This window comes from Capsicum annuum, chromosome 7, assembly GCF_002878395.1.
Source record: "Capsicum annuum cultivar UCD-10X-F1 chromosome 7, UCD10Xv1.1, whole genome shotgun sequence".
NCBI classification, from domain to species: domain Eukaryota; kingdom Viridiplantae; phylum Streptophyta; class Magnoliopsida; order Solanales; family Solanaceae; genus Capsicum; species Capsicum annuum.
The window spans coordinates 2,813,231-2,840,111 of NC_061117.1; the positions used below are offsets into that span (position 1 = coordinate 2,813,231).

The window sequence follows — 26,881 nt, forward strand, 5'->3', positions numbered from 1 at the left end:
ACTAAATCTTTAAGATATCATTATGATCATTATAAATAGGAAAAATGATCAAATATGCCACTGAACTATCAGAAATGACTCATTTATATCATCCGTTAAAAGTTGGGCTCATTTATGCCATCGCCGTTACAAAATCGGCTCATTCATGCCATTACTTTTCAACAGTCGATTTTTAAAAACAGTCTTGCCACGTGGCAGCTTATTAGAGGGCCACGCCATTTTTATTTTTAAAAAAAAAAAAAATAAATTTTTTTATCCATTAAAAAGAATCCACGTAACTTTTTGATCCATTGAAAATTAGTTTGATCTATATTTTTAAAATTTGATTAATTTTTCATGAATATATTCTTAAAACATTCTCGTTCGATTCATTTTTTTGTCATTTTTGACATATTAAGATTGTTTTCATATTTTACCTTTAATATTAATTATTTTTTTCTTCAAATTAATTTCAAATACAACAGTAAACATCATTTAATAAATATATTATAATAAAATAGCTATTTTAATTAACGATCGTCCATGAACGATCATCTAGTGGCTATTGTGAATGAATATAGTTAGTCCTATTCTTATCGACTAAGTCTATAAATTGGGTGTATTTGGTATAAAGGAAGTTATTTTCTTGGAAACAAGCCGACTTCTTATTTATGTTCTAGTGTTTGATAAAATAAAACTATCTCAAGAACATTTATATGTAGCAAAAAAGCCTATTGAGGTAGGAGGTGGTGTGTGGGGCTTCAAGGGTGGCGGGGTGGGATGATCAAAGGGTGTTGTTTGGGGGAATTGGATGTGCGGGACGAAATAAAATGTCAATTTAAAACTTGTTTTTCCTATTTTTATTAAGGAAGTCAGTTATTTCATTTTTAAGGAACTTGTATTTCTAAAGAAAATATTTTTCAAGAATTGTCCAACCAAATACGCAAAAATAAGGAAATATTTTTTGAAAAATATTTTCCAACATACCAAATTGTCGGGATCCTACCATACTACTCCTTATTGAATTGCAAGGAGTCTTTATAATTAGAGTAAAGCGTCTAACATCCCCTGAACTATGATCAAATTTATTATGATACACTCCAATTTTACGAGATTATACTACCCTCCTAAATTAAATTTTAGCATATTTTTATCATTTTTTTTAGTTTACGTGACATCTTTTGTCAATTTTTTTAGTTGACGTAGCACCTTTAATGTGGACCCCCATTTTATATAATAAATGTGTCATTTCAATATAAAAAGGTGACAAAAATATGCTAAAATTGAATTAAGAGGATAATATGACTTCTGTAAAATTGAACTGTTTCGCAGCAACTTTGATCCTAATTCGGAAGTACCAGATGTTTGTCTCATTTAATTATAGTAAACTTTGGGGGAGCTTTGTGCAATATATGAGTTATGTCCCCACAAAAATAAATGCACTGACAGAATTAGTTGGAAATAAGTTGGTGAAACCAATGCTAAAAATGCTTATTTTAACATTGAATTGTTACATTTTTCATTATTTTCTTGTTCACTATTATAGATTTCACATTTTTTTGCATTAACAATGGGCAATACTTCTTCCTTGTTGACTCAATATGACATTGAAGAAGTTCAAGAACACTGTAATAACACATGTATGTAAAATTTTTTTTTGTCAATACAAATACATATATTCTTTCTGTTTCATCTTATTTGGCCTTATTAAAATATATATGTCTTATTTTACTTGTCCATTTTAGCAAATCAAGAGAATGTTTCATGTTATTTGGCCTTATAAAAATATGTATGCTTCGTTTTACTTGTCCATTTTAGCAAATCAAAGAGAATGTTTCGTTTTGTTTGGAGATAAGATCCAGTACACCCTTGAGGTCAATTTTCACGTATTTTTGTCACCCTTTTGTGCTGATGTGACACTTTTACTGCATAAAAATAAATGGTGTCACATTAGCTAAAAAGGTTAGACAGAAATACGCTAAAATTCAGAGATAATAGGACCTTTGTGAAGTTGTAGTGTGTCGTAGCAAATTCGGTCATAGCTCAGGGCTACTAGATGCTTTGCTCTTTTGTTTGGCCTTATAAAAATATGTATGTTTTGTTTTACTTGTCCATTTTAGCAAATCAGGAGAACATTTCATTTAATTTAGGAGTAACTTACATAAATCCCGGATTGTTTCAGCAATATTACATAAAATCCTGGATAGTTTGCTAATTACATCTTATCCCGGAATTTTGAATTGTGATACATATGTTACGCAGTGATACATATGGACTACTGATACATATGTATATGTATCACTAGTATATACATATGTATACAGTAGTGATACATATAGCATATGTATCACCAATAAATATGAATCCGGGATTTTATATAATTTTTAAAACATTAAGGGATATTGTGTAATATGGTGTCTTAAATATGGGATTTTGTGTAATTTTTCCTTTATTAGCCTTATAAAAATATGTATGCTTCGTTTTACTTGTCCATTTTAGCAAATCAAGACAATTTTGTTATCTTTTTACCTATACTATGCTTAGGATTAAATTGGATTAAGTAATAGTAAAATGAAATTCATATATTCCCTCTGTTTCATTTTATTTGGCCATATATAAAAACATATATGTTTTGTTTTACTTGCCCATTTTAGCAAATCAAGACAACTTTTTTTCGCTATACTATGCTTAGTATTAAATTACATAAAGTAGTAGTAGTCAAATTTTATCTGGAGCCTAGAATAACTAGAGTAAAGTTATTGTCATGAGACCAGTAGGTAAGACTGTGTACAGTAGATCTTTGTGGTCAGCCCCTTTCACCGAACTCTATTTATAGCGGGAGCTTTAGTGCATTGTCTGTTCTATATTAGTAGAATTTAGTGTTTTAAAACATCATTAATAAAATTAATTTGATAAAATATAACTATAATTAAGATTTTCTTAAGGTGTGTGTCAAATCTAGGAGAGGAAGTAAAATAAAATGCAGGGAGTGTATATCAATCTTTAAAAGGGTAGGTTTTAGTACTAAAGTTTGTAGCTTTTTGTTTTGGGGTTATGTGGGGGGTTTTTATATCAATCTGTAAAAGTTTATTTTTCACTAAAGTTTGTAACTTTTTGTTTGGGGGGTTATGTGGGGTTTTTATATCAATCTTTAAAAGGATAATTTTTTTTGCACTTTTTTATCACTTTTACTTGTCATATTTCGATTCTTAAGAGTCAAACTGCATACTTTTCATCATATTAATATGAAACGAATAGCAAATTATAGTGTTTTTTTGTGTAATTTTCGAACATCTAAATTTAATTATAATAGTAAATTGATCTAAATATGAGTAAAGCATCTAGTACCCTGAACTATGATCAAATTTGCTACGACATATTTCAACTTCACGGGAGTATTATTACTCCCGAACTAAATTTTAACGTATTTTTGTCATTCTTTTTAGCTGACGTGGTACCTTTGACGCGTGCCCCATATATAATAAAGGTGCTCCGTCAGCACAAAAAGGTGATAAAAATATGCTAAAATTGAGTTTAGGGGTGAAATTGGAGTGTGTCGTAGCAACTTTGGACGTAGTTCGTGCGGTACTGGATGCTTATCTCTTCAATTTAGCTTGAAAACATGAGGTCAAATTAGCTCTCGTGAAGCAAATCTTGACAAGTAAAAGTGAACGGAGGGAGTACTAAAGTTTGTAACTTTTTGTTTTGGTGTTGAGTGGAGTTCTATTATCAATGTTTAAAAGGTTATTTTTTACTAAAGTTTGTAACTTTTTTTGTTTTGGGGTTATAGTTTCACAGCAGGAAATTCTTTCATTGTACCAAAGGTTTTGTCAACTGGATAGAAATGGATGTGGATTTATCTCTGGAGAAGAGTTTCTTTCAGTGCCTGAATTTGCTGTCAATCCTCTTTCTCAGGTTTGATTGTTTTGTGTGATAATTACGTGATAAAAATATGTGCTTTTGTATAATTTCCGAGGTTGCGATGGTTCGTACATGTGATGAGTACGGAGGTGTGAGAGGCTCGTTATGGATGGTTTTAGGAGGGGTAGTTGTAGGCCAAAGAAATATTGAGGGAGCTGGTTAGGCATGATATGGAGCAGTTACAGCTTACGGTGGACATGACCCTTGATAGGCAGGTGCGGAGGACTCGGATTAGGGTAGAGGGTCAGTGGGTAGGAGTTCAGCCGTTATAGTAAGGAAGAGCGCTTTGTTTGTATCTGTGCTTGGAGTTTCTTATTCGTGGTGTTTCGTGATGTCTATGATTTTTGAATAGATAGTTTATAGTTGGCAGGAAGGTGGGGAGGACTCGGATTATGGTAGAGGGTTAGTGGGTAGGAGTTCAGCCGTTATAGTAGGGAAGAGCGCTTTGTTTGTAGCTGTGCTTGGAGTTTCTTGTTCGTGGTGTTTCGTGGTGTCTACGATTTTTGGATAAATAGTTTATAGTAGTACCTTGTTGTGTATTTTTATGTTTTTTGTTTGTTATACTGTTATATGTCCTAAGCCAGGGGTCTATCGTAAACAGTCTCTCTACTTCATCTGAGGTAGTGGTATGGTTTGCGTACACTTTACCCTCCCCCGACCCCACTATGTGGTAATACACTCGGTATGTTGTTGTTGTTGATTTCTCAAATGGTCATTTAACTAATACTGTAAATATTATCTTAGAAAGTCACTTTCTTTGTTGAAGAAAATTGGAATCCAGAAATAACGTGGTTTATGAGATAATAATTATTAATTAAGTGACCATACGAAAAATCAACCTAATTTTCCGTATATGATTATTAAGTACTATTTTTGGGATTTTGTTTGTATAGTTTTGTGAACTGAAGTGTGAAAATGCAACCCGAATGCTGTAGTAATCACTGACTAGTTCTTTTGCTTTTACGTTGAAATGGTTGACTTGTCCCCAGTGGTGGAGTCAAGATTTTCAATAAACGGAATCCAAAATCTGTGTTGCTCGGACTCCCCAAAAATGTTGCCACACCGTGTTGGATCCTCAAAGAATGCACTACTTTTGGAACTCGTTGGTATATTTGAAGAGTCTGAGCAATATAGTCCAAAATTTAAGGAACTAAACACATGAAGAAGCCGAGGGGATTTAACGTAAAATATATAACGCAGTGTAATTCTCCGAAGAGGGGTATCAACTAACTCCCCTTGGACAAATGTGGTTCTGCAACTGGTTGACGTGAGATTATCTGTTATACGTTTGAAGTGTTTGACATAAGTAGAATAGAAATATGATCCAGTTTGTGAATGATAACTACATGAGACGGGGTTTATGATTGGCCGAGACTGGAACTAGAGATGTAAGGTATGTTGGTAACCGAGAAGAATTGGAAGGGTAAATGAAACGGAGATTTAAAAAGGTACATTGGTTAATCGATTGAGAGGCTATGCTAGCAGGTTAATCGATCCTAATTTCTCCTCCTTTTCTGTTTTCATTGAGCATTAACAAGAATTGTATTTATTTAGAACGTTGAGAAATGAAGAGTAAAACATCTAGTAGTACCCCCTGAACTATGACCAATTTTCTATGACACACTCCAACTTCATGGGTCCTGTTACCTCGCCGAACTAAATTTTAGCGTATTTTTGTCAACCTTTTTAGCTGATATGGCACCTTTGACGTGGACCCTATTTTATGCAATAAAGGTGCCACGTTAGCACAAAAGGGTGACAAAAATACGCTAAAATTGAGTTCGGGGAGGTCATAGGACCCCTGTGAAATTGAAGTGTGTCGTAGCAACTTTGGCCATAGGTTGTGAAGTTGGAGTGTGTCGTAGCAACTTTGGCCATAGTTCGAGGGTACTGAATGCTTATCTCAAAATTGAAGTCAGAAGTTTCCGGCTTACTTTCTCTCCTCTTCTCTTAACTGCTGGTTTGGCGCAAATGTAAATAAAATTTTGATCGTGTTCCTCTTTTAGTATATCGCTTCTTTGAGTTCTTGGTGGATAACCAGCATTGACGTGTCGCAAGTACATTTTGGCAAATTCTGCCGCAATAAAACTTTGTTCCGTTAAGGGGTAGTTAATTCATCCTTTTTCTTGATCCAGAGGCTATTAAGGATGATAGATGGTTTAAATTTCAAAGAATTTGTGGCGTTCTTATCAGCGTTTAGTGCTCATGCCAGCTTGCAACAAAAGGTTGAATGTAAGGATTTTTCATTTTACGCCGTTGATTGTTATTTTGAAATGCGTAAATCCAATCTTCTTTCGAGCTCGACTTTACTTTCTTCTGTATAATGGTTGCTCATATGCTTCCGTTCTTTCTTATTTTTCCAGTTATTTTTAGAGTTTATGATTCTGATGGGAATGGAAAGGTGACGTTCAATGATATGCTGGAGGTCTTGCAAGATTTGACTGGATCGTTTATATCCGAGGTTCAAAGAGAGGTAGTGTTTACGTTTTATATTTTTCATTTTGACGCTTAACTAAGAAATGAAAAACGATGAGGAAATAGGAAGAGCTTCTTAGTATCTTGCTTTTAGTTGCTTCAACGATATACCCAGTAATCCCATTGGTGGGGTCACGAGGTAGAGAAGCTGTTTCTAATAGACCCAGTTCTTGCCTTTTAATTGCTTCGTTTTGGAAATATACTCAGAAAAATGACGTCAAGGCGTTCAGTCTTTGGATTGGTATTGATTACCTTGTAACCTTCCGATGTAGGAATCCTTCAACTAGCCAATAGTTGCACTACAGTAAAACGGAGACTATAGGACTTGATACCGGCAGAGACATTAGAGACAGATACGGGGTTCTTGTTGTTTTTACGGTTAATGATTCCAAGAAGCACGGAAAGAAAAGTAGTACATAGGAGTAATCCCCTATTCTAGCATTGCATGTAATAATGTCGTATAGGAATGACTGAAGTTCTTCAAGACTTCAAATTAGCTCGTATATTCTGCAATACTAATTCAACGGAAAAGGGTCAAAATTGCCCCTGTACTATACACCTACGGACACATTTTCCCTCCGTTAATAGTTGGGATCATTCATGTCCTCGCCATTACAAAAGTGTCATACATTTGCCCTTATACCTTTTCGTATGTTTGCCTTAAGTTAAGGACAAGCTCGGTGCAAGAAGATGATGAAGCTTTGCGATCGATCCTAGAAAAGACAAATAGTTAGTTGGTTTCGTCTAATCTGTTAAGCCTTTTTAGATAGAGTTATCCAATACATATTTTGGTTTACCATGGATTAGTCGAGGTGTGTGCAAGTTAGTCGGAACACCACTTTATATAAAACAGAACGTAGAAAATGCTAACGATAAACTTGGTGACAACTTTTTCTATTTCTATCCGTAACGAACTTGGGGACGTTATACATTTCTTTGTCTTATTTCATGTTTCATTTTGTTCACATATTCTTCATCAACCTAGCAAAGGATTAGCAACTTATTCTGATTCCCATTCGAACCTGACCTTGTGTTTAACTCCATTTTTCTTTCCGTCTATGCAGCAAGTTTTGACGAGTGTTCTCGAGGAAGCAGGATACAGCAAGGATTCTTTACTCGTCCAATCGGACTTCCTGAAGGTAAATAACGGACATTTTACATTCACGAGGTCTGTTTCTTCTTGCAAGTTTCTGTAATGAACCAATGTCCCACATTGGAACAAAAAGAGAAATGCTAAGGGGGTTATAAGCCAATGGGTTCTCCCACCTATTAGATTAATTTTTTGGGTTGGGCTCTCCCGTTTGGTTTATAACAGTTTCCCATCCAATGCATCTTTGAAAGATTGATTAACAGTTCTTTAGACATGCCAATTGCTCTAGTTTCCACGTTGAAGCTAATTATAGGAAGCAGGTACGGAGAAATGCCAAACGGTTAGTAGGTAGTAGTAATGCTGCTCGGTACTAACGAAAACTAAAACTAATAAACCTCTAAGGCGTCGTGTAGTGAGTTGAGTTTGAACTTCATGAACGTTTGAATAAGATCAAAACATTTTCATATCTACTGTCAAAACAAAGCAGACGAGAAGGAATTGCAAATGCTTCCTTTAATTTCGGGAGACCAAAACCCGAAATCACAAAATAAACTTGAGAACTGGTGAACTCGAAGTACTCCTTGATTAAACTAGCATATCTATACAATCACTTAGAAAAGACAGCCCATGCCAAATTCACGAGTCATTACTTTGCAAAAATTTTAACTCCGATATTGTTCATATACTCCGTTGGTTTAGGAGTTGAAACACTTTCAGATGACTAAATCTACGGGTTACGAATTTTATCTTTCTAGTAAATGGTCAAGACATGCCATGATTTCTCTGTTCAATCTGTTGGCCATTAGAAGGGGAGCCTTGGAGTAACTGGTTAAGCTGCTGCCATTTGACCAGGAGGTCACGGGTTTGAGCCTCGGAAACAGCCTTTGGCAGAAATGCAAGGTAAGGCTGCGTACAATAGATCGTTGTAGTCGGGCCCTTCCTCGGACCCTGCGCACAGCGGGAGCTTTAGAGCATCGGGCTGCCCGTTTTTTAATCTGTTGGCCATTAGCTCAATAGTGAAGATCAAGAGCCTACGCTCTTAGGGGGAGAAGCAGGTAGCGTGAGGATAGGCGCTAGATCTCCATAGAAGGGCCTGTAGACAAGTTGATATGAAAATTACATTAAGTTCCAGTTGCTGTCGAAACAAATTTGTACGGAGACTGAAAAACAAATCTTTGTTTTAAAGCTTGCAAGATTTTGAAGTTTCTGTCGGTTAAGGAGAATGGAGACATCGGTTCTGTATAGAGCAAGAAGGTTCACACTGGTACTCTAGGACTTCTTTTTTTTTTTTTTTTTTGATAACAGTGGTGCTCGGGCTGCTTGCGCGCACCTCAACTAATTCCACGGGATACTTGCCACTTCTCGCCAACAACAAACTAGTCCTCTAGGACTTATGCTTTACATCAGTTCTGCAGATCCTAGCAGAGTATCATGAATGAACGCCTAAGTGGTGCTGATCGGTCTTGGCCTGTCGGGACAATGCCAAAAAATGAACAGATAGGTGGTTCGTTTAAGTTTAATGTTGGTTATATGCCGTATTTTGATGGTTGAGCGACGAAGGAGAAGAAAGATAGCATCCCGACTGGCTAGCGATGAGGTGAAAAGAATTCCGATCTATGATCCTAATTATAATACGCCTACCTACATGACTCACTACATAGGTTTAACGAATGCTGCAGAATAGTACAGTTCCTCATTCCTCGATATAAAGAAGTTTAGAAATGTACGATTAGGCCACATAGGACGTGTGTGGAGGTCTTCCTCACCTGTTCTAGCGACATAGGTCCATCCGGTCGAGAGAAGAGAACTTTTGATGAGTAATCGTTGTCACAACAATTTGGCAGGTGCTCGAACATTTTGACATTTAAACTTCCTCAGCAAATTCTACAGCTTGTCATGTTCATTTGTTTAACTCCTTCGTCTGTCGCTTGCATCATTACATGATCATTACTCGTCGGAATCAATGTTGTACCATGCCTTTGATCCATATCATCGAATCAACGGATGAGGAAAGTGCAAAGAAATAGCTTTCACTTGGAAATTTGGACGTATTAATTTACAAAGTTGCTATCTTTTGCAGATTCTTGGCAGCTCTGGTCTGAAGATGGAAGTTGAAATTCCAGTAGATTGAATTAGCATGTAATTGTACCACCCTAAGAGTTAAAAACAAAAGTTCCTTTTCAACTGTTTGATTTAATATATTGCCTGTTATGAATTATGATGAGTATGTGTGTAATTCATGTTATTGTTCACATCATAATGGTTGGAAGTTTACACTATATTGCAACCATGCTTTGAGTACTTCTCTTTTGAGCCGAGCATCTATCGAAAACAACCTCTCTATCCCCTCCTGCAAGGGTAGTGGTAAGGTCTGCATACATTATTACCCTTAACGAGAGATCTCAAGTTCGAGCCCTCGGTAAGGAGAAAATCCTGTTCTGACCACCACCCCCAAGATGAGCTCTGCAGTGCGTGATCTAATTATTCACATCATAATGGTTGGAACTTTACACCATAATGCAACCATGCTTTGAGTACTTCTATTTTGAGCCTAGCGTTTATCGGAAACAACTTCCCTATCCCCTCCTACAAGGGTAGGTAGGGGTAAGGTCTGCATACGTCTTACCTTTAACCAAAGATCTTGGTTTGAGCCCCCGATAAGGAGAAAATCTTGTTCAGACCAACCGCCACTCCAGGATGAACCCTGTATGGTGTGATCTGATTAGTCGGGGCTTCAATGTGGGTACCAAACACACCCACCTACCTGGTGTATCTGGTACCTATATTGCAGCCATGCGTTGAATACTTCTCTTTTGAGTCGAGCGTCTATTGGAAATAACATCTCTATCCCCTCCTACAAGGGTAGGGGTAAGGTCTGCATACATACTATCCTTAACCAGAGATCTCGGGTTCGAGTCCTCGATAAGGAGAAAATCCTGTTCTGACCGCCAACCTCAGAATGGGCATGCAGTGTGTGATCTGATTGGTCGGGGTTCAAATGAGGGAACCTGAAACACCTAGTTATTGTAAGTTCGTACTTTTTTTTTATTCAAAATAGTAACTTATGACTTTGTTTGAAATCTACTAGCCACCATAAGCACGGATAAATTCACTAGTTATAATATAAACTTGAAAGCATTGACGTCTTCTTCTTTTTTTTTTTCAAATGATTCTACAAGATTAAAAAAATGTAATTAACAAAACTTATTGCCACTAAAATTATAAGGAAAATTTAAACTCAATGAATATCAAAATAAACTTATTTTTAGCTATAACTAAAAAAACAAATACTTGCAAATTTTATAAAAATATCAATATTTTTTTCTATTTATAATCTTCATAGAAGCGTAACTATCAAATATTTTAAATTATGTCATTATATAAAATATCAAATTACTTATAGCTTTTTGATATATTTTAATTTTCTAATAATATCTTCTTCCTCATAAATAATATTTTTTAAAAAAAAATTATGAAATTATTTGATTAAAAAATCTAATAATTATAAGAATTTATCAACAAAACTTATTTAACAAATCATTAAATATACTGATTATGAAATAAAAAAGAAATATATGATATAAATTATTACTATTTTTATAGTACTTAAAAGTAGTATATTCATTAGGCTATCACATTATAGATTTCGTTATTATTAATTTTGATTATTATTTAATTTTGTCTTTTCTTTTCCCTAAACTAAATTAGTTTTTATACTTCCCATTTTATACTCAAAGTAGTATATTCATTAGGCTATCCGTTATTACAGTATTAATTATTGATTAATCTTTAATTTTGTTTTTTCTTTTCCCTAAACTAAATTAGTTTCTAAACTTCCCAAATTAAGCTGCTAAGTCCATAAGCCTTCGCCGGAGCTAAGTAATTTCTTCTACTGTTCTTCGTTGAGTTGCCATTTTCATTCTTATTCGATTACAAGTATTATGGTTCTGCATTTATTTCGATTTTTTTTCATCTCTATAGGATGGATTTTCCGCCTCCTCCGACGGCTCCACCATTTATTATACCAACTCGCCGGTACATACCGGAAAGTAGGCCTGCTCTCCTGCAAGTAGCTCAAATTCCAGATTCAGGGTATGTAATTTATTCATATATTGTTTTTTTTTTTAAAAAAAAAAAAAAAAAAAAAGGTGTTGTGGGTTCGTAGGTAGGGGTAGAGATAGAGGAAGGGGTAAGAAAATTTTGTTGAAAGTTTTAAAAAATAAATTTTAGAAATGAAAAAGAAACTGGTGAGGGAGGAGACGATGAAACAAATTTCATATTGAAAAGAAGCATATTATTTACTAGTTCTGTATTATGATAAGTTGAGTAGAACCAAGACGGAGTACTTGGAGTGTAAGTTTAGTGAGCTGTCGCAGGAGGATGGAGTGGTGGTGGAGCTAGACTCGCAGGTCATTCAGAAGAGGGAGAGTTTGAAGTATCTGGGGTCTATGATACAAGGCAATGGCGAGATTGACGAGGATGCCACGCATCGTGTTGGGGCAAGGTGGTTGAAATGGAGGCTCGTTTCGGGAGTCTTAGGTGATAAGAAGGTACTACAGAGTGACAGTCCAGCCGACTATGTTGTATGAAGTGGAATGTTGGCAGTTAAGAACTCCCATATCCAAAAGTTAAAGTGGCGGAGATGCGAATGTTGTGATGGATGTGTGGACTTACCAGGAAAGATAAGGTGAGGAATGAGATTATTCGAGAAAAGGTGGGAGTTGCTTCGGTGGAGGATAAGATGCGAGAAGTGAGGTTACGTTGGTTCGGGCTCGTGATGAGGAGGGGCTCAGATGCTCCAGTGCGGAGGTGTGAGACACTAGCTATTGATGGTTTTAGGCGGGGTAGAGGTAGACCGAAGAAATATTGGAGGGAGGTGATTAGACATGATATGGAGCAGTTACAACTTACGGAGGACATGACCCTTGATAGGAAGGTGTGGAGGATGCAGATTAGGGTAGAGGGTTAGGGGGTGGGAGTGCGTCGGTAACAATAAGGAAGCGTTCTTTTTTGTCTGTAGTTTTTATTCGTGGTGCTGTGTGAAGTCTATGATTTTGGTTAGATAGTTCTTATTTTTATCTTGTGGTTGTAGTATTATCTTGTTGCTAGCCGTGTTAGTTTATTTTGGACTTCGCTTTTGTGTTTGTTATATTGTTATTGGTTCTAAGCCGGGGGTCTATCGGAAACAACCTCTCTACTTCACCTGAGGTAGTGGTATGGTCTGCGTACACTCTACCCTCCTCCGACCCCACTATGTGGGAATAAACTGGGTATGTTGTTGTTGTTGTAAGCTTTAGGTATCTTGAGGTATTTATCCCTTCCTATTATACTACTAGGTACTAACTTAAGGTTTTGTGAAATCTTCTAAGATGTTTATGGGTAAAAGAATTGGGGTTGGTTGAATATATTTTTCGAAATACCCTAATCTCTTTTTTGTAAGACCCGAATAGAAATATGCCACTGATGTGAGTAAAGGTAAAGGAATAGTATATGATTCGTGGGTGCTGCTAACTCCCCATGAGGTAATTGTATGATTTTACAAGGTAAATGAGCTTCTGACCAATTAGAAACAAAAATAAATAAAACATAGTGCAAATAAAAGGAACCAAGGCCCATATTTTTCTTCAATTTGAGTTGCCCTCAGAAAAAATTGAACTTTAACCAAAATTTTTTGATTCAACCAATCTCTTTGTCTATTTGAATCGGATATTTGTAATACCAACCATCTTTCCGTTTCAGTGTATAGATTTTTATTTTATCAAAGTATATTTTTTTTCCTAATATAAGGTAATTTTTTTTTGTTCCAGGTCACTTTTCATCCGCAAATCAAATATTTCGTCAATAATAAGCACATGTCCCGACTCAATATCATTGCTGATTCTTTTGAATTCTCGGAAGATTTCATCTAATGGCAACTTTGATTTTCAAACGAACTTCATTAATGATGATGAAGGTATAGTCAATCATCCATCTGTGACCAGTTATTTCTTGATTCATTAATCAATTTGAAATAGTTTCTAATGCTTCCTTTTCTGCAGTTCCAAGATTTGAAATTCAAAAGGATGTCTACTATAGCGTAGATGATTTGAATAATAGTACCTCATCGCTGTTATTGGAGCCCAAAGTCACTGCACTAGGACTTATAAGTGAGAAAATTCAAAGCAAGATTCCGCAAATGTTGGATGCGATCAGAGTTATAAACAATGCATACTTGTTTGGGTACAAACGGATTTGTCATCCCCAAACACAATGGGTGACAAATGCTGTGGGTGGCATAAAAATGTGGTTAGGTTTGGACGATGATGAAGCAATAGAAGAAGCAGTAAGTTTTTCAAAAATTGTATAATTGCTTGGTTAAAAATAATAAAATTGAAATGTTTTCAGTAGATTATCACAACCAAGAGAAAAATATTGTAAATCACACCGTTTATTTCATAGTTGATACAAAAGACGGAAGATGCATGTAAAATTTTGTCTAAGGAGATACAGAGCAGCAAAACCTTTCTGGAATACTTGTGAGTCTTTGCAATACTTTATTCCGTTATTAAATTTGTTTTATTTCTAGATTACTTGTTGATTTTTTATTTTTATTTTTTTTTGATGTCCTCTTTATAGGATGAAGGAATTAAATATAACAGAGTAAGTTTGTGTTTTTATCATGCCTTTATTTAAACAAAAAATAATTTTTTTCCCTGTTTATTTTTACTTTCTCATTTTTTTTCAGGAAAACACAGATATCTTCTTTATCAATTTTGGATGTAAAACAAGCAGCTCCGGCGATTCTTATCATGAAGTGTTTTGCACTGGGAAATGTACGTACACATTTTGTTACAATGTAACCTAGTAATGAGTTTTATTTTCTTTACATTAATAGATGTAATTAAGTTTCCTTCTATTTATGTTAATAGGTATCATCAGCTTATACCACAAAAATTCGTAGAATACTGTATAGATGCATCCCACTCCGGGCACACACTGATTTTATGGCCGCATGGTTCATTGCAGAACCAATCCGCTGTAAGTATAACACATTTTTATTTTCTATCACTATAATATAATGAACTTCTACATTAAGTGGGCCCCAACAGGTCATTGGGGAGGCGGAACAATGACATTTTCGAAGGAAACAATGTTACCTGTTTCCAGAAAAAAGAGAAAAAAAATCAAATGGCATTACAATTCTGTCAATTAACAAGTAAATATTGAACTCATATTAATAGCTCTAAGTTTTGAATAGCCCTAGATTACACTCTCACACTCGAGAGAAATCCAAGCTTGCTAGCTACTACTTTGGCGGGAGTACGTCCTGAAGATTCGGGATCCCATGGAGATGTTTACAAAGTGTCCATACTAGAGGACGGAAATGAGTGGCGGCTGAGCAAAAATGATTACGCATTTAAAGTCTCCAGAAATCTCTCACTTGGTCATCTCACGGTAGTACAACAATATCTTTTGCATCTTTCAGTTGCTAGAGTTCTTTCTTTAAGTGAAAAATTCCTTTGTGCAGAATGAGGCAGGTGTTTTGATACACATGCCATTTGCAAATACAATTAGAATAGTGGGTGAAGGTTTTGGAGAATTCAACGACAAACGCGTGTTTTTTCTTGTTACGAAGTGGGTTTCAGGTGGTAATTTGCATGATAAAATGAAAGGTATTTTGTTATATCTCTGTCGTTTCTAAACTTTATGAATGTTTATTAGCTTACATAGTATTTTCTTTTTCCAGGTTATATACCGTGCGCACAGATTATAAAAATATTAAATGGAATAGCATATGCTTTACATTTGTTGTACGCAAGCATATGCGGTTGCGTGGTTGATCTTAAACCTGCAAACATCTTATTAGACGAGGTCAAGAGCTTCTGCGATCATATTTATACAAGAGATACATACTTCTTTGATATTTGTCATTAAAATAGTTGTCAATGTGTCGTTTGGCTGGATGATAACCCAGTCTTGTGTGATTTTGGGTCATTTCGCTTTTCTGGAGAAAAAGTCTCAGGAGCTTTCAGCGGAACCCCACTTTACCATGATAACACATATGGTATGAGCTAAACATTATTTTTTCGTAGCCTTTACATCTTTGGTAAAGTATCATATTTAATATAAATATGCTTTATCAGTAAACTGAAGGGAAGCCTTGGAGTAACTGGTAAAGTTACTGCAATGTGACCAGGAGGTCACGGGTTCAAGCCTTGGAAACATCCTCTGGCAGAAATGCAAGGTAAGGCTGCGTATGATACACCCTTGTGGTGGGGCCCTTCCCCGAACAACACCACTCCACGGTGGTTCTTTGTGTTGTTTTTTTTAAAAGATGGGGACAGCGAAAAGGGGTTAAAATGACTCAATGGATTGAAATCATTCAATAGCTTTCAATGGCTTTCACTAGCTTTCAATGATTTTACTAAGCATTGAGGAGCTTTAAATAGCCTACATGAAACACAGAATATGCATAATTTGAAATTCAAAATAACCTAAAATATCTCAACTACTAAAACAACCTAATCTAAAATTTAAAATTCAAACTCATCTTAATTCTGGAGGACGCGAATTACGGCAGAGGATTAGGGCCAGTTCGGGTCGCTAGTGTAGGGAACTACTTGGTGGGGGTTTTATTCTTGTCATAATTCCGTGTTCCGTGTTCCGTGTTCCATGTTGTATTACGAATCTGTGTGCTTTCCCTGCTTTCCTCTGCTTTATATTACTTATGGGTGCCGTATTTATGTTATGTAATCTGCTTCTGTGCTGCACTATATGTTTGTGTGGTATCTCGTGCCTTGAGCCGGGGGTCTATCGGAAACAGCCTTTCTACTTCATCAGAGGTATGGACTGCGTACATCTTACCCCCCCAGACCTCACTAGGTGGGAATACACTGGGTTTGTTGTTGTTGTTGTTGTAAACTCATCTTAATTCTAAACAACTTATTAATTAAAATTTACTGCAGTACCTAAATCAATTTTCAACACTTTCACATGATTCAAAAGCAGAGAGAATATTCTGCTTCATATGGGGTGGGAGGCTAGAGGAAAACGGAATACTCATAAATGAACATATACTAGTTTTCTATGATAAATTATTTAGTGAAACTGGGGAGTAGTGATACGATAACGACAGAAACTTGGAAACACCAAAATCAGTCCAAAACAGTCCACAAATTTGAAGAAAACCGTGAGCCCTTTTGGAGACCAAGTCTCGGATTCCCAAGAACACAACAACAAGAAGAGAATAAGGTGTTTATTACACCAAATCAGCCTAACCAAACTATTGTACAACACAAGATGATGAACAAGATAACAATAACAACAATGTGGTAATAATAACAAAACCTCCCTGGTTGGAGTACAAGAACAACAAACAAACGATTACAACATAAACAAAAGGGATAGATAGTTAGACAAGTGAAGGTATAATCTTAAGAACCCAAGAATTGGTGGACTCTTGGACCCTTAACACTACACACGACAAACACCTAACTCCTACGTTGACACAAGAGGAATTTTACCTCCTTTAAACACCAACGTATCAAGCCAACATTGCAACACAAGTGATATCCACACTTGTTGCCCTCATTTCGGATTGGTGGCTATTCCAAGCCTTACAACTAAAGGTGTTACCATGTTTCGAGTCTTACATCCATAAACAACTAAGTATCAAATGAACCCTAATGAGAACCAAATTGCCCTTAATGAAGATGGCCCAAAACCATGATCCATTAAGTATCCAAACCCGAGTCATCAAGGCTCCAAGCAATCTTCTACTCGGGTTTGTTTAACGGCATGCTCAAAACGATCCCTCAAAGTATGATCCCGTGCCCTGCATGCGACCAAAGCTTGATTCTTCACGTAGTGACTTTGAATTATGTCATCGAAAGCTAAGGCGACCATCTGACTTGTATCAAGTAGAGACCTGGATGGGAATACAACTTCAGAAAAATTTTTGACGAAGAAAATGATGGTTACAGAGACCTTACCAAAGAACATAGGGGCTGGCTTAGTATGGATGTTGAGGACCGTAGAGGCATTTTATTATAAAGGTACTTTCGTCAAAAGCTTAAAGTCTACTCTCATCTCAGTAGTAGCAACAAACAAGAAATTCTTCCTCATTACTTGTTCTTTCTTGAAACTGATAATGTTGTATTTCTCTCATCATTTGAAACTTGAGGTTGATCTTCTTCACTTATTGTGTCCTTATATTTACCAGCTGCCACCCACGCACGTGACATATTTGCGTTTGGGGTCATCACATTCCAACTACTGACGGATGAGGTCAACACATTCCAGAGTGAGCGTGGCAAGCAGGCATACGGCAGAAACTTCAGCTTAAGGATAGATGCATACATTGATGAAGAGAAGGATCTCGGGGAACTAGTGAAGGAATGTCTAAGGGATGAACTAGACAATGCCAAGCAACTGCTTAGGATAGCGGCGAAGTGTGTCTCAATGAAATCACAACGCCCCTCAGCTTTCGAAATTCTACAGAAATTTCAAGAGTTGTTTGAAGAAAATTAAGACAGACAATCATGTTGTCTTCAGGCATTTGATAGCAGAGCATTGGGTTCAGTTTTGGGAAAACTTTTCGGAAGCATTTGAGATTATGTAATAATAATTAACACTTGCCAGGAAAAGTCTGTTAATATTATTATCATAACTTTCATTTGATTTTCACAGCTCCAAGAGCCAGAACCGAAAGAAGTTGGGTTATACCATTGCCTTATAGTGTTCCAGTAGCTGCACGAGGGAAACTTGCAAGTTATTCCTAGGGATAATACCCACGAAAATACCTTAACTTTGATCGGATTTTCAGTTGAGCATACTGAACTTTGTGGGAGTCCTATTACCCCCAAGACTCTTTTTTTTTCGTATTTTAATGTCATATATCTGTCTACTTGGACACGTGTAAATATACACGCGCCAGTGTCGAATCTGGGTATAGAGTTTCGGGGAGAATTAAATTCACTTTAAAAAGTCTAGGGGGTAATAGGACCCCCGCAAAGTTCAGTATGCTCAACTGAAAATTCAGTTAAAGTTCAGATATTTTCGTGAGTATTATCCCTTGTTCCTATATAAGAAGTCACAGTGGTGGCAGTAGAAGCAGCGGACAGACAGGAGACTCAAGACATGCCATGCCTGCTTATCTAAAGGGCATTTTTGGTCATTTTTTAGCTGCTTTGTGATGTAAGCTCCAAGCAGTGACGGAGCTACCCAACTCCTTTGCCGAGGGGTTCCTTCGGCGAAGAATTATGTTATATATGTATGGGTTAAAATTATTTTTTATGTATATATATTAGATGTTGAACTCCCTTTAATTAGTTCATATCACCTTAGTGAATATCCTGGCTCCGCCGCTGGCTCCAAGTATGATGTTCTAAGTAGTAGACTATCCTTTACCCACAACATTTAATAATAAGAGAATTCCTCATTTTTATCGTCAACTTCAGGAACATCCACTAAACATTACAACATTAACTTGCCTCAGCATAAATGGTTCCACTACTTTTCATAACTAGAAATCTAGTTGATGGCTATGTATATCATCCATAAGTACCAATTCTTTTGAAAGTAATTATACTCTCTTCCACTTTTTTAATTACTTTACTCTCTCTCCCTATTAATATACATAACATAACTGACATATATATAGCATTCTATGTATATGTTGAAATTTTTTGTAATATGTTTAGGAAGTTGACATTTTTTGTAATATTGAAAACATAAGTTGTGTATTTGTATAATTTTTAGAAAAAATAACCCACAAAGCCAGATAAGAGGCTTATCAAAACTAACTATTTCTTTGGACTCGTTTGGTCGCAAGTAGTTTTTGAGAAAAAACAAATAGGCAAATAAAAAAAAAATAGGCAAATAAATATTTGGCCATATAATTTGTATTATTAGAAAAATACTTTTCACAAATAATCCAAATTCTCTGAAATATGTTTCCCAAGTACTAGACCAAATACATGGTGAAACTTCACCCAAAAATGACTAGCCAAAAATATTTGAAAATCTATGGCCAACCACTAGCTTAATACTTTGTCATTTTACAAAATAAGGATAATTTAGTCAAAGTAACATCTAGTTAATGTTTTTCTCAAGGGAAATACAAACCAGAAAATGTGACAAATATTTTGGTATGGAGAGTACTAAATTGATAGCAGTTCGTGTTTTTCTTATAATAGCATGCAAAATAAAACATGACAAGTAACTAGAAATAAAGGGAGTAATTAATAGAGGTAGTATGATAAAACAGTCATGTCGTCATTGTTTTCTTTAATGAGTGTGACAAGTACAAAATAAATGAAAGGAGTAATAACAGTGATCATTATAAAAAGCTAATGAGTAATGATTAGGTCAGGTAGGATACAATATATGCGGTGTAGGGGAACCGAGTTCGTACTCCCATGTTGCCCAACACAATAAAAGGGGCTTTACTTTCAGCAACTTCTTTCACTCAGTCTGTCGTCTCATTTCAGCTTTCAACCGCATTTCCACCACAATTTTTCTCCAAATGAGAAGCTTTGGCTAGCCGTTCACTCACTCTCGATGGTCTGCCATTAAGTTCGTTCGTTGTAGCAAAGCGAATAATATGCCGATGGAAGGTCACTCTCGGTGGCCTGCCATTTAGTTCGTTCATTGTAGCAGAGCGAATAACATGCCGATGGAAGGTCGCTGCATGCAGCATAAAAGAAAAGAGATTGACATCCGACAGCTCCTTGGAGCTGTCCTTTCCATCCAAAGGTGGCTGGGTAAAATGTACGCATGAAGTAGAAAGGTGGCTTTCAATAAATCCCCGGCTCAGACATATAACAATATAACAAACAAATAACATCAAAGCGCACCACAAGATAATTAACTCGAAAGGGAATAAGCAGCACAAAAGAAAAAAGAGAAAGAAAAGTAGAATGTCTTACAATAGCTTGGCTTAAAGATTTAGAACATCTCTAAAGAGTTTCCATCATCATAAGTAGCTTAAAATGCAGTTCATACTTATGATAGTAAAAAGCATAGCTAACCGGTAGCAGTTATTATATTCTGGCTCTCTGGCTCTCGATTTCATCTCTATTTTGTATCTCCCCCCTTGCTCGATCCCTTAAGTCTGTCAAAGCATTCAGAACGTAATCCATCTTCGGCCTCCAGTCTGGCCGATCAATATGCAAGCAGCGGAATGCCAGAAGTGTGATCTCAAATGCAGTTGAATGATCAACTTCTTTGAAGCACTCACGAACCAGATATTTTTTACCGCGCTTAGCCTCCTTTATGGCTCTCTGTTCCAGAAAATCAGGACCGTCACAAATAACCTCCTTATTGGCTATCAGTTGTAGCAGTAGAAGGCCAAATATATAAACATCAGATTTCATCGTCCGCGTACCTATATATAATCCATCCAGAAAATGTAAGAAGACAGAACTGCTCTTAGTACTGAAAAAAAAGAGAGCTTACAACAATAACAAGTGTAATCCCACTGTGGGGGGGGGGGGGGGGGGGGGAGGGTACACAAACGTTACCCCTACTTCGAGGAAGTAGAGATTGTTTACGATAAACCCTCGGCTCAAGTAAAGCATTTCAAAAGGATAATACACTACTAAAATAGACATCAGATGAACGATGTAAAAGAAAATATTATGCCATATAAAACAGCAAATGTGGTGAAAATTCTCCACAAGGGGAAAGCTCGAGCCATAATTTTTAATTTGGATGTCGTTTCAGTAGCTCTTTTCTGTTTCATCCAAATACATAAAAACATGAGGGTCATTGCAGAATCAGCTGCTAGGCTGAGTGAGGCAGTGACAACAACAACAACAACAACAAAAAACCCAATGTATTCCCACAAAGTGGGGTCTGGGGTGGGTGGGGAGGGTAGAATGTACGCAGTCCATACCGCTACCTCCAAAGAAGTAGAGAGGTTGTTTCCGATAGACCCCCAGCTCAAGATTGAGAATAGTAAGCAAGAGCGTAATGCACCATTAAGCATGATGGGTGGCATAACATAAAAGGAATAAGACATACTAAAAATAAAATAGAAATCAGAGCAATACGAAATAAGATAAATAAGCGCAATATGAAATAAGAGATAAGAAATATGGCATCCGGACAGTACGACCCCCACCTATGGACACAGTCCTGGGATTTCTAACCCAGCTATACATGAGCTCTTATACTACTAGCTACAACCCACGCATGCGACCTAGCCTTCTATCCTTATCCGCGACCTCCACACCTTCCTATTTAGGGTCATGTCCTCAGTAAGCTGTAGCTGCTCCATATCATGTCTAATTACTTCCCTCCAGTACTTCTTCGGCCTACCTCTCCTCCTCTGAAAGCCATCTAACGCTAGCCTCTCACACCTACGAACTGGGGCATCCGTGCCCCTTCTCATCACATGCCCAAACCATCTCAGCCTTCCTTCCCGCATCTTGTCCTCCAGCGACGCCACTCCCACCTTCTCCCGGACTATCTCATTCCGAACTCTATCCCCTCTAGTAAGTCCACACATCCAACGCAACATTCTTGTTTCCGCCACCTTCAATTTTTGAATGTGGGAGTGAGGCAGTGACAAGGATGGTAAATACTCTGTGAAAATTGGCTACTGCAAACTCATATGCTCATAACGAAGTGCTTGATAACTGGCCATGGAGTTGATAAGACTAAGCTCCCATCAAAGATCATATTCTTCTGGACAGCCCTTCATGACGCCTGCCTCATTCAAGACAAGCTTGAGAAAAGAAAATTTCAGATTGCTAGAAGACGTTACGTGTGCCAACAGAGCCTCGAGTCTCAACAACCATCTATTTACATTGGGACAGTCGATGCTGAAGTATGGAGTCTGGTTTTTGTCTATATTTGGTATTAATTGGGTAATGACAGAGCGAAAGAGGCCTTTGAATGCTGGTGCAATTGAATAGCTGGTAAGGCCATCAAGCCAATCTAGAAGATGACAACTGCAAGTTTCATTTGGTGTGTATGGTCAGAAAGGAACAACGGATGTTTTGATGGTCTATCAACTCTTAAATCACTCCCTAAGGCTAGATGTCTTTTGTAACTATACAGTTCGCATAATATTTCACCCATAGATTCCCCTTAGAACTTTGTTAGCTCCCTGATACTAGTTTGGTCTTTTTTGGTAACTGAGCTAATGAAGTTTTGTAGTACATGGCAAATCACGTAATTGGTTTTATCATGTACGGTGTGTATGCCTACTTGTTCAATATGATAGTCTAAGTGCCTACTTGTTCAATATGATAGTCTAAGTGCCTACTTGCGCACACCCAAAGTTTGAGGGCATAGATGCCTGTTGAGGTCAAGTTACCTAATTGAAATCATCTGGTGATACTTAATGTAACTACAGGAAATATGATGGAATCCTAGGAAGTTAGATTTGGGGTGGAAGCACTGAAGGCTTCACACTTCACAGTATGGGCATTTAGTTTTGGGCATCTTAAGAACAACAGTTTTCAGTTAACCCTTGAAACTGACCACCAAACTTAAGAATCGTAACGAAACAGAATAAACCGGATCAGCAGATTTTTCTGGTTTATTCTCCCACCTCTAAGTGTTAGCCGAGACAGATCACCAAATGAATGAGATATCAAAACGAGGGATCAACTAATAGAAATCACAAAAGGAAGTGTATTTTATAGCATCCCGAATTAATAATGCACGAAAGCACGTAGAAGAAAATAGCAAAGAATGGAAGATGGCCTCTCCTTTCCTCTCTTGGAAACATACTCACATTTTTTTAACGACCTCCCAATTAGACACTCCAAGTCCAAACTCATTTTCAGTCCTAACAAACATATGATATTCTTCTCTAGTATCCTACTTCTCCAATAACGGGCTTCCCTTTCTTCACATGCACAGCATCTCTTTCAATCCTCCACTATTTGCATAATATCCACTGCGTTTCTTCAACTTCTCAAACGAAAGCCAACTGTTTCAACTTGAAGAGTAACTTAACCCTAGGGAAACAATGACTGGAAACATAAGTCAAGCTATCAGACCTTCAATCCTGAAGGAGAAATCCGTACCGCATTGCGGGAAGAAAAACCTTTGATATCGAAGATACAAGTTCACAAAATTCTCAGAGATACACATTGGTCAAAAGAAGGAAGAGCTTTATCAGTCAGATAGGTGGCAGCCAAAACATTTTGCTTCCGACATGTAGAGTGATGAAACTACCGAGTGCAGGGACTGGGAAATTCATAGAAGATGTAAGAACAGAGAATAGCTTTATCATTACTATATCTACCAGAATTTCAACGCTCTGGGTACACTGAGTAATTGACTGTTCAAGGTAGGAAGAAAACTCAATATAGTAATTCCAGAATTAGATCAAAGCTAAGGATTGTATGATTTTGAGGAGAGAATCCAAAACGTTGTAGGAGAAAACACCGAAGTATCACTTCATCAAAGGTAAAAGTATGAAAACTTCCGAACATTGCAGCTATTGAGGATGGCCATATGCTAATGTTATGTGAAGATTCCAAGGAAAAGATGGTGGCGACGGTGGTGATACAGAAATCTATCAAGGCAAGAGTAAGCAAAGCAAAGCAATCTGATACTTATCGGAGAAGGAGATAATCACTAGGTACGGAAACGCATAAATAGGCTCAAGCACTTGGAAATCACAAGAGTTCAGGTGTGTGAAGTGGTGGAAAAAATAAAAGAACTCAGCTTAATTATTCCCTCGGATTATTGTGGTTTAAGGAAAGCAATACCTAATTACAACAGAAGCAAATTAAGCTACCTGCTACTTACATGTATTCTAGAATATTAAGGTGATTCTAACACTACCGTCAAGCTGGTGCATAAAATTATAGTATGCAGCAAGCTTGCAACATATATAACTTGTTATGGGACCGTCTAGGGACTTTTCATTCCTAGTCATTTGACTATTTTACGTTTATCTTAATTATAAAGGTCTTCTATCACAGTTTCTTAACTAACAATTCCAGTTAGAGAATAGCAAAAGGAAGAAAGCAAAGGATGGGAAAAAATGGTGGGTTTTAACTGATGAAACCTAGACCTCAAAGAAACAGCATTACATCATGCAATACAGAGAAAATTATAAGAAAGAACTTAATATATAGCATGAAATTATCAAAGATATTCAGGTATGAGCACACATGCCACTGAAAATCTCTGGAGCTTCCTGGCCAACACGAACTAGAGCAGAAATTGTAGTATCTTCATTCACATGATTTGATACGTAACCAAAGTCAAAAACTTTTATGTTTACTTCCTGCAAGGCAAAAAAAATTATCTCCATCAAGCGAAACCAATGGAATAACGTGTAATTATCTTCAGATATCTAAAGGAAATAAAAAGTCAAGAAAACAACCAAGGATTCAAACTCACATCATCTATCATAATACATTCAATAGTAACGCTGCCAACTGCAATCCCATTCTTGTGCAACCATGACAAGAGATCTGCGAGTTGGATTGCCACTTTAATCCGCTTATCCCACCCAAAGTCATCTGCAAACAAGAAAAAGAAAACATAAAGGATGCGCTAGAAAGCTCACAAAAGTCGGACAGAACAGTCATTCAACATCTAAGTTGTGCGGACTCTTCACTTTTGATGCCGCACCTGCGTCGGATTCTCTAGAAATACACTACTTTTGGAGAATCCGACATGCACCCATTGACATTTTTGAGGTGTCCAGGCAACATAGTTCAACATAATGCTCGAGCTAGTAAGTACCATCCAGAAGAACGTCTGACAAGACTCTAGTGAACTCTGCATCATAGACAACTGCCAGCCTCCTATCGAAACAGCACTTGTAGAACTTCACCAAATTTGGATGTTTATTTGCTCTTTCATTTGTTAATAACTCGATCTCATCCTACAAAAGACCCTGTGACATCATTTGACCAACAACAACAAATAGAGAAAGAAATAAAATTCAGAGCTATCTCGCAAACATACACAAAATTTATACAGACGCGGACCATTCTCAAGTTCCATAGGAAGGAGATAATCCCATGTCTTTACAATAGCAGGTCGGCTTACAGATCCTTCAACAATGGTGCCACGGAACAGTCTTCCTGTAAGAGTCTTTTGGATTAAAGAATCCTCGAAATTAGTAATAATGTCCAACTCAGAGCAGCTGCAATGCTTCACCTTACCATCTACGACTGGCTCAATGGAGAAATCGAAACTGCAATTTGGCAACCAGAGAAGATCATTCAGAGAAGAAATAATAATATTGTGGATGTCTAGCTTGTGAATTGGGCCATCTCTAGGTCAGCTAGAAATCTGGAGCCGGTACCATTTAATCCAATCAAAGGTACCAAGGTCATCAGGGCTTGAACCAATTGTGCTTCAATAGTTTAGTGAGAAAAAGGCGCAAGCAAGAAAACGAAAATATATGAGGCGCTAAAAATAACTATAAATACAAACTAGAATTATATCACAGAGGGATTAATGAAGTAACTTAAAAGGAATAGAATTCATGTAAATCACGTTCGCCAGTTTTTAAAAATTGATGTCCATTTGAAGAATCTGATTCGGATGCAAAGACGCAGTTGAAGTTCCTTCTCATACTACTAAAAGATATAAAATTATATGCTCAATCACTAACGTATTCATTGATAGAGTTCTTTAGAAATTTAATAGTAAACCACTTTGCTAACAATAAGTACTTGCTAGAGTGCAAGACAAAACTTTCAGCCAGCAATGCAGCTATTTCAAGAATTAAGGCAGCTCAAGCAAAACTCTAACACCATTAAATATATGACCTCTTCCTGGTAATAATCTCATTTGAAGAAAAAGAAGAGACAAATTGACATAAACACGAGAGATGACAACAACAACAACATACCAGTGTAATCCCGCACACGATGAGGTCCAAGAGGGTAGTGTACGGAGCCCTTACCTCTACCTCATAAAAATGAAGTAGAGAGGTTGTTTACTATAGAGACCCTAAGCTTGCGACAAAAGAAGTCTAGAAAAATGAGATAATGAAAATACAAGAAACAGCAAATAGTAACAAAAACACCAAAAATAGTAGCAGAATAGAAATACAACAAAATATTACTCCCTCCGTTTTAAAAAGAAGTTGAAATTAAGGAGTTGCGGTCACTCTTTTTGAACCAGACAACATCACAACAACAACAAACATACCTAGTGTATTCCCACATAGTGGGGTTTGGGGAGGGTAGAGTATACACAGACCATACCACTACCTCAGATGAAGTGGAGAGGCTGTTTTCGATAGACCCCCCGGCTTAGGACCGATAGCAGTATAACAAACACAAAACATAAATGCATCTAAACTAGTACAATCTACAAAATAAACTAACTCCACTAGCCATAAGATAATACTACAGCCACAAGATAATACTAAAAAAACTACAACAACAACAACAACAACAAACCCAGTATATTCCCACCTAGTGGGGTCTGGGGGGTAAGATG

The 26,881-nt window shown here is 36.8% G+C and overlaps 3 protein-coding genes across 6 annotated transcripts in view; 2 read left to right on the forward strand and 1 right to left on the reverse strand.

Annotated features, from left to right (window-relative positions):
- The first annotated feature begins 1,472 nt into the window (after positions 1-1,472).
- On the forward strand, positions 1,473-9,755 carry LOC107877550 (calcineurin subunit B). The gene is made up of 6 exons (XM_016724220.2): positions 1,473-1,619; positions 3,770-3,894; positions 6,036-6,132; positions 6,264-6,373; positions 7,440-7,514; positions 9,546-9,755. The coding sequence occupies exons 1-6, from the start codon at positions 1,550-1,552 to the stop codon at positions 9,594-9,596; spliced, it is 528 nt and encodes a 175-aa protein (XP_016579706.1). The 5' UTR covers positions 1,473-1,549; the 3' UTR covers positions 9,597-9,755.
- A 1,434-nt stretch (positions 9,756-11,189) lies between these two features.
- LOC107877548 lies at positions 11,190-18,519 on the forward strand. Its single transcript, XM_016724216.2, has 13 exons — positions 11,190-11,344; positions 11,447-11,557; positions 13,273-13,418; positions 13,504-13,787; positions 13,904-13,980; positions 14,081-14,104; positions 14,190-14,277; positions 14,374-14,482; positions 14,703-14,899; positions 14,973-15,117; positions 15,192-15,316; positions 15,407-15,509; positions 17,667-18,519. Exons 2-13 carry the CDS (start codon positions 11,448-11,450, stop codon positions 17,972-17,974), a joined length of 1,716 nt encoding a protein of 571 aa, XP_016579702.1. The 5' UTR covers positions 11,190-11,344; position 11,447; the 3' UTR covers positions 17,975-18,519.
- A 1,831-nt stretch (positions 18,520-20,350) lies between these two features.
- The window catches only part of LOC107877549 (LEAF RUST 10 DISEASE-RESISTANCE LOCUS RECEPTOR-LIKE PROTEIN KINASE-like 1.3), a 14,466-nt gene continuing 7,935 nt past the window's right edge, over positions 20,351-26,881 (reverse strand). Inside the window, exons 2-7 of one of the 4 annotated variants that reach the window (XM_016724218.2) lie at positions 25,591-25,622; positions 25,391-25,509; positions 25,166-25,307; positions 24,818-24,939; positions 24,590-24,701; positions 20,351-20,831 (exon numbers count right to left, since the gene is read on the reverse strand). In XM_016724218.2, the coding sequence (XP_016579704.1) occupies positions 20,488-20,831; positions 24,590-24,701; positions 24,818-24,939; positions 25,166-25,307; positions 25,391-25,509; positions 25,591-25,622 (871 nt within the window). In that variant the 3' untranslated portion in view covers positions 20,351-20,487. Of the gene's footprint in view, positions 20,832-24,585; positions 24,702-24,817; positions 24,940-25,165; positions 25,308-25,390; positions 25,623-26,881 lie in introns of all 4 variants that reach the window. The other 3 variants (XM_047415101.1, XM_016724219.2, XM_016724217.2) reach the window with 3 other exon arrangements.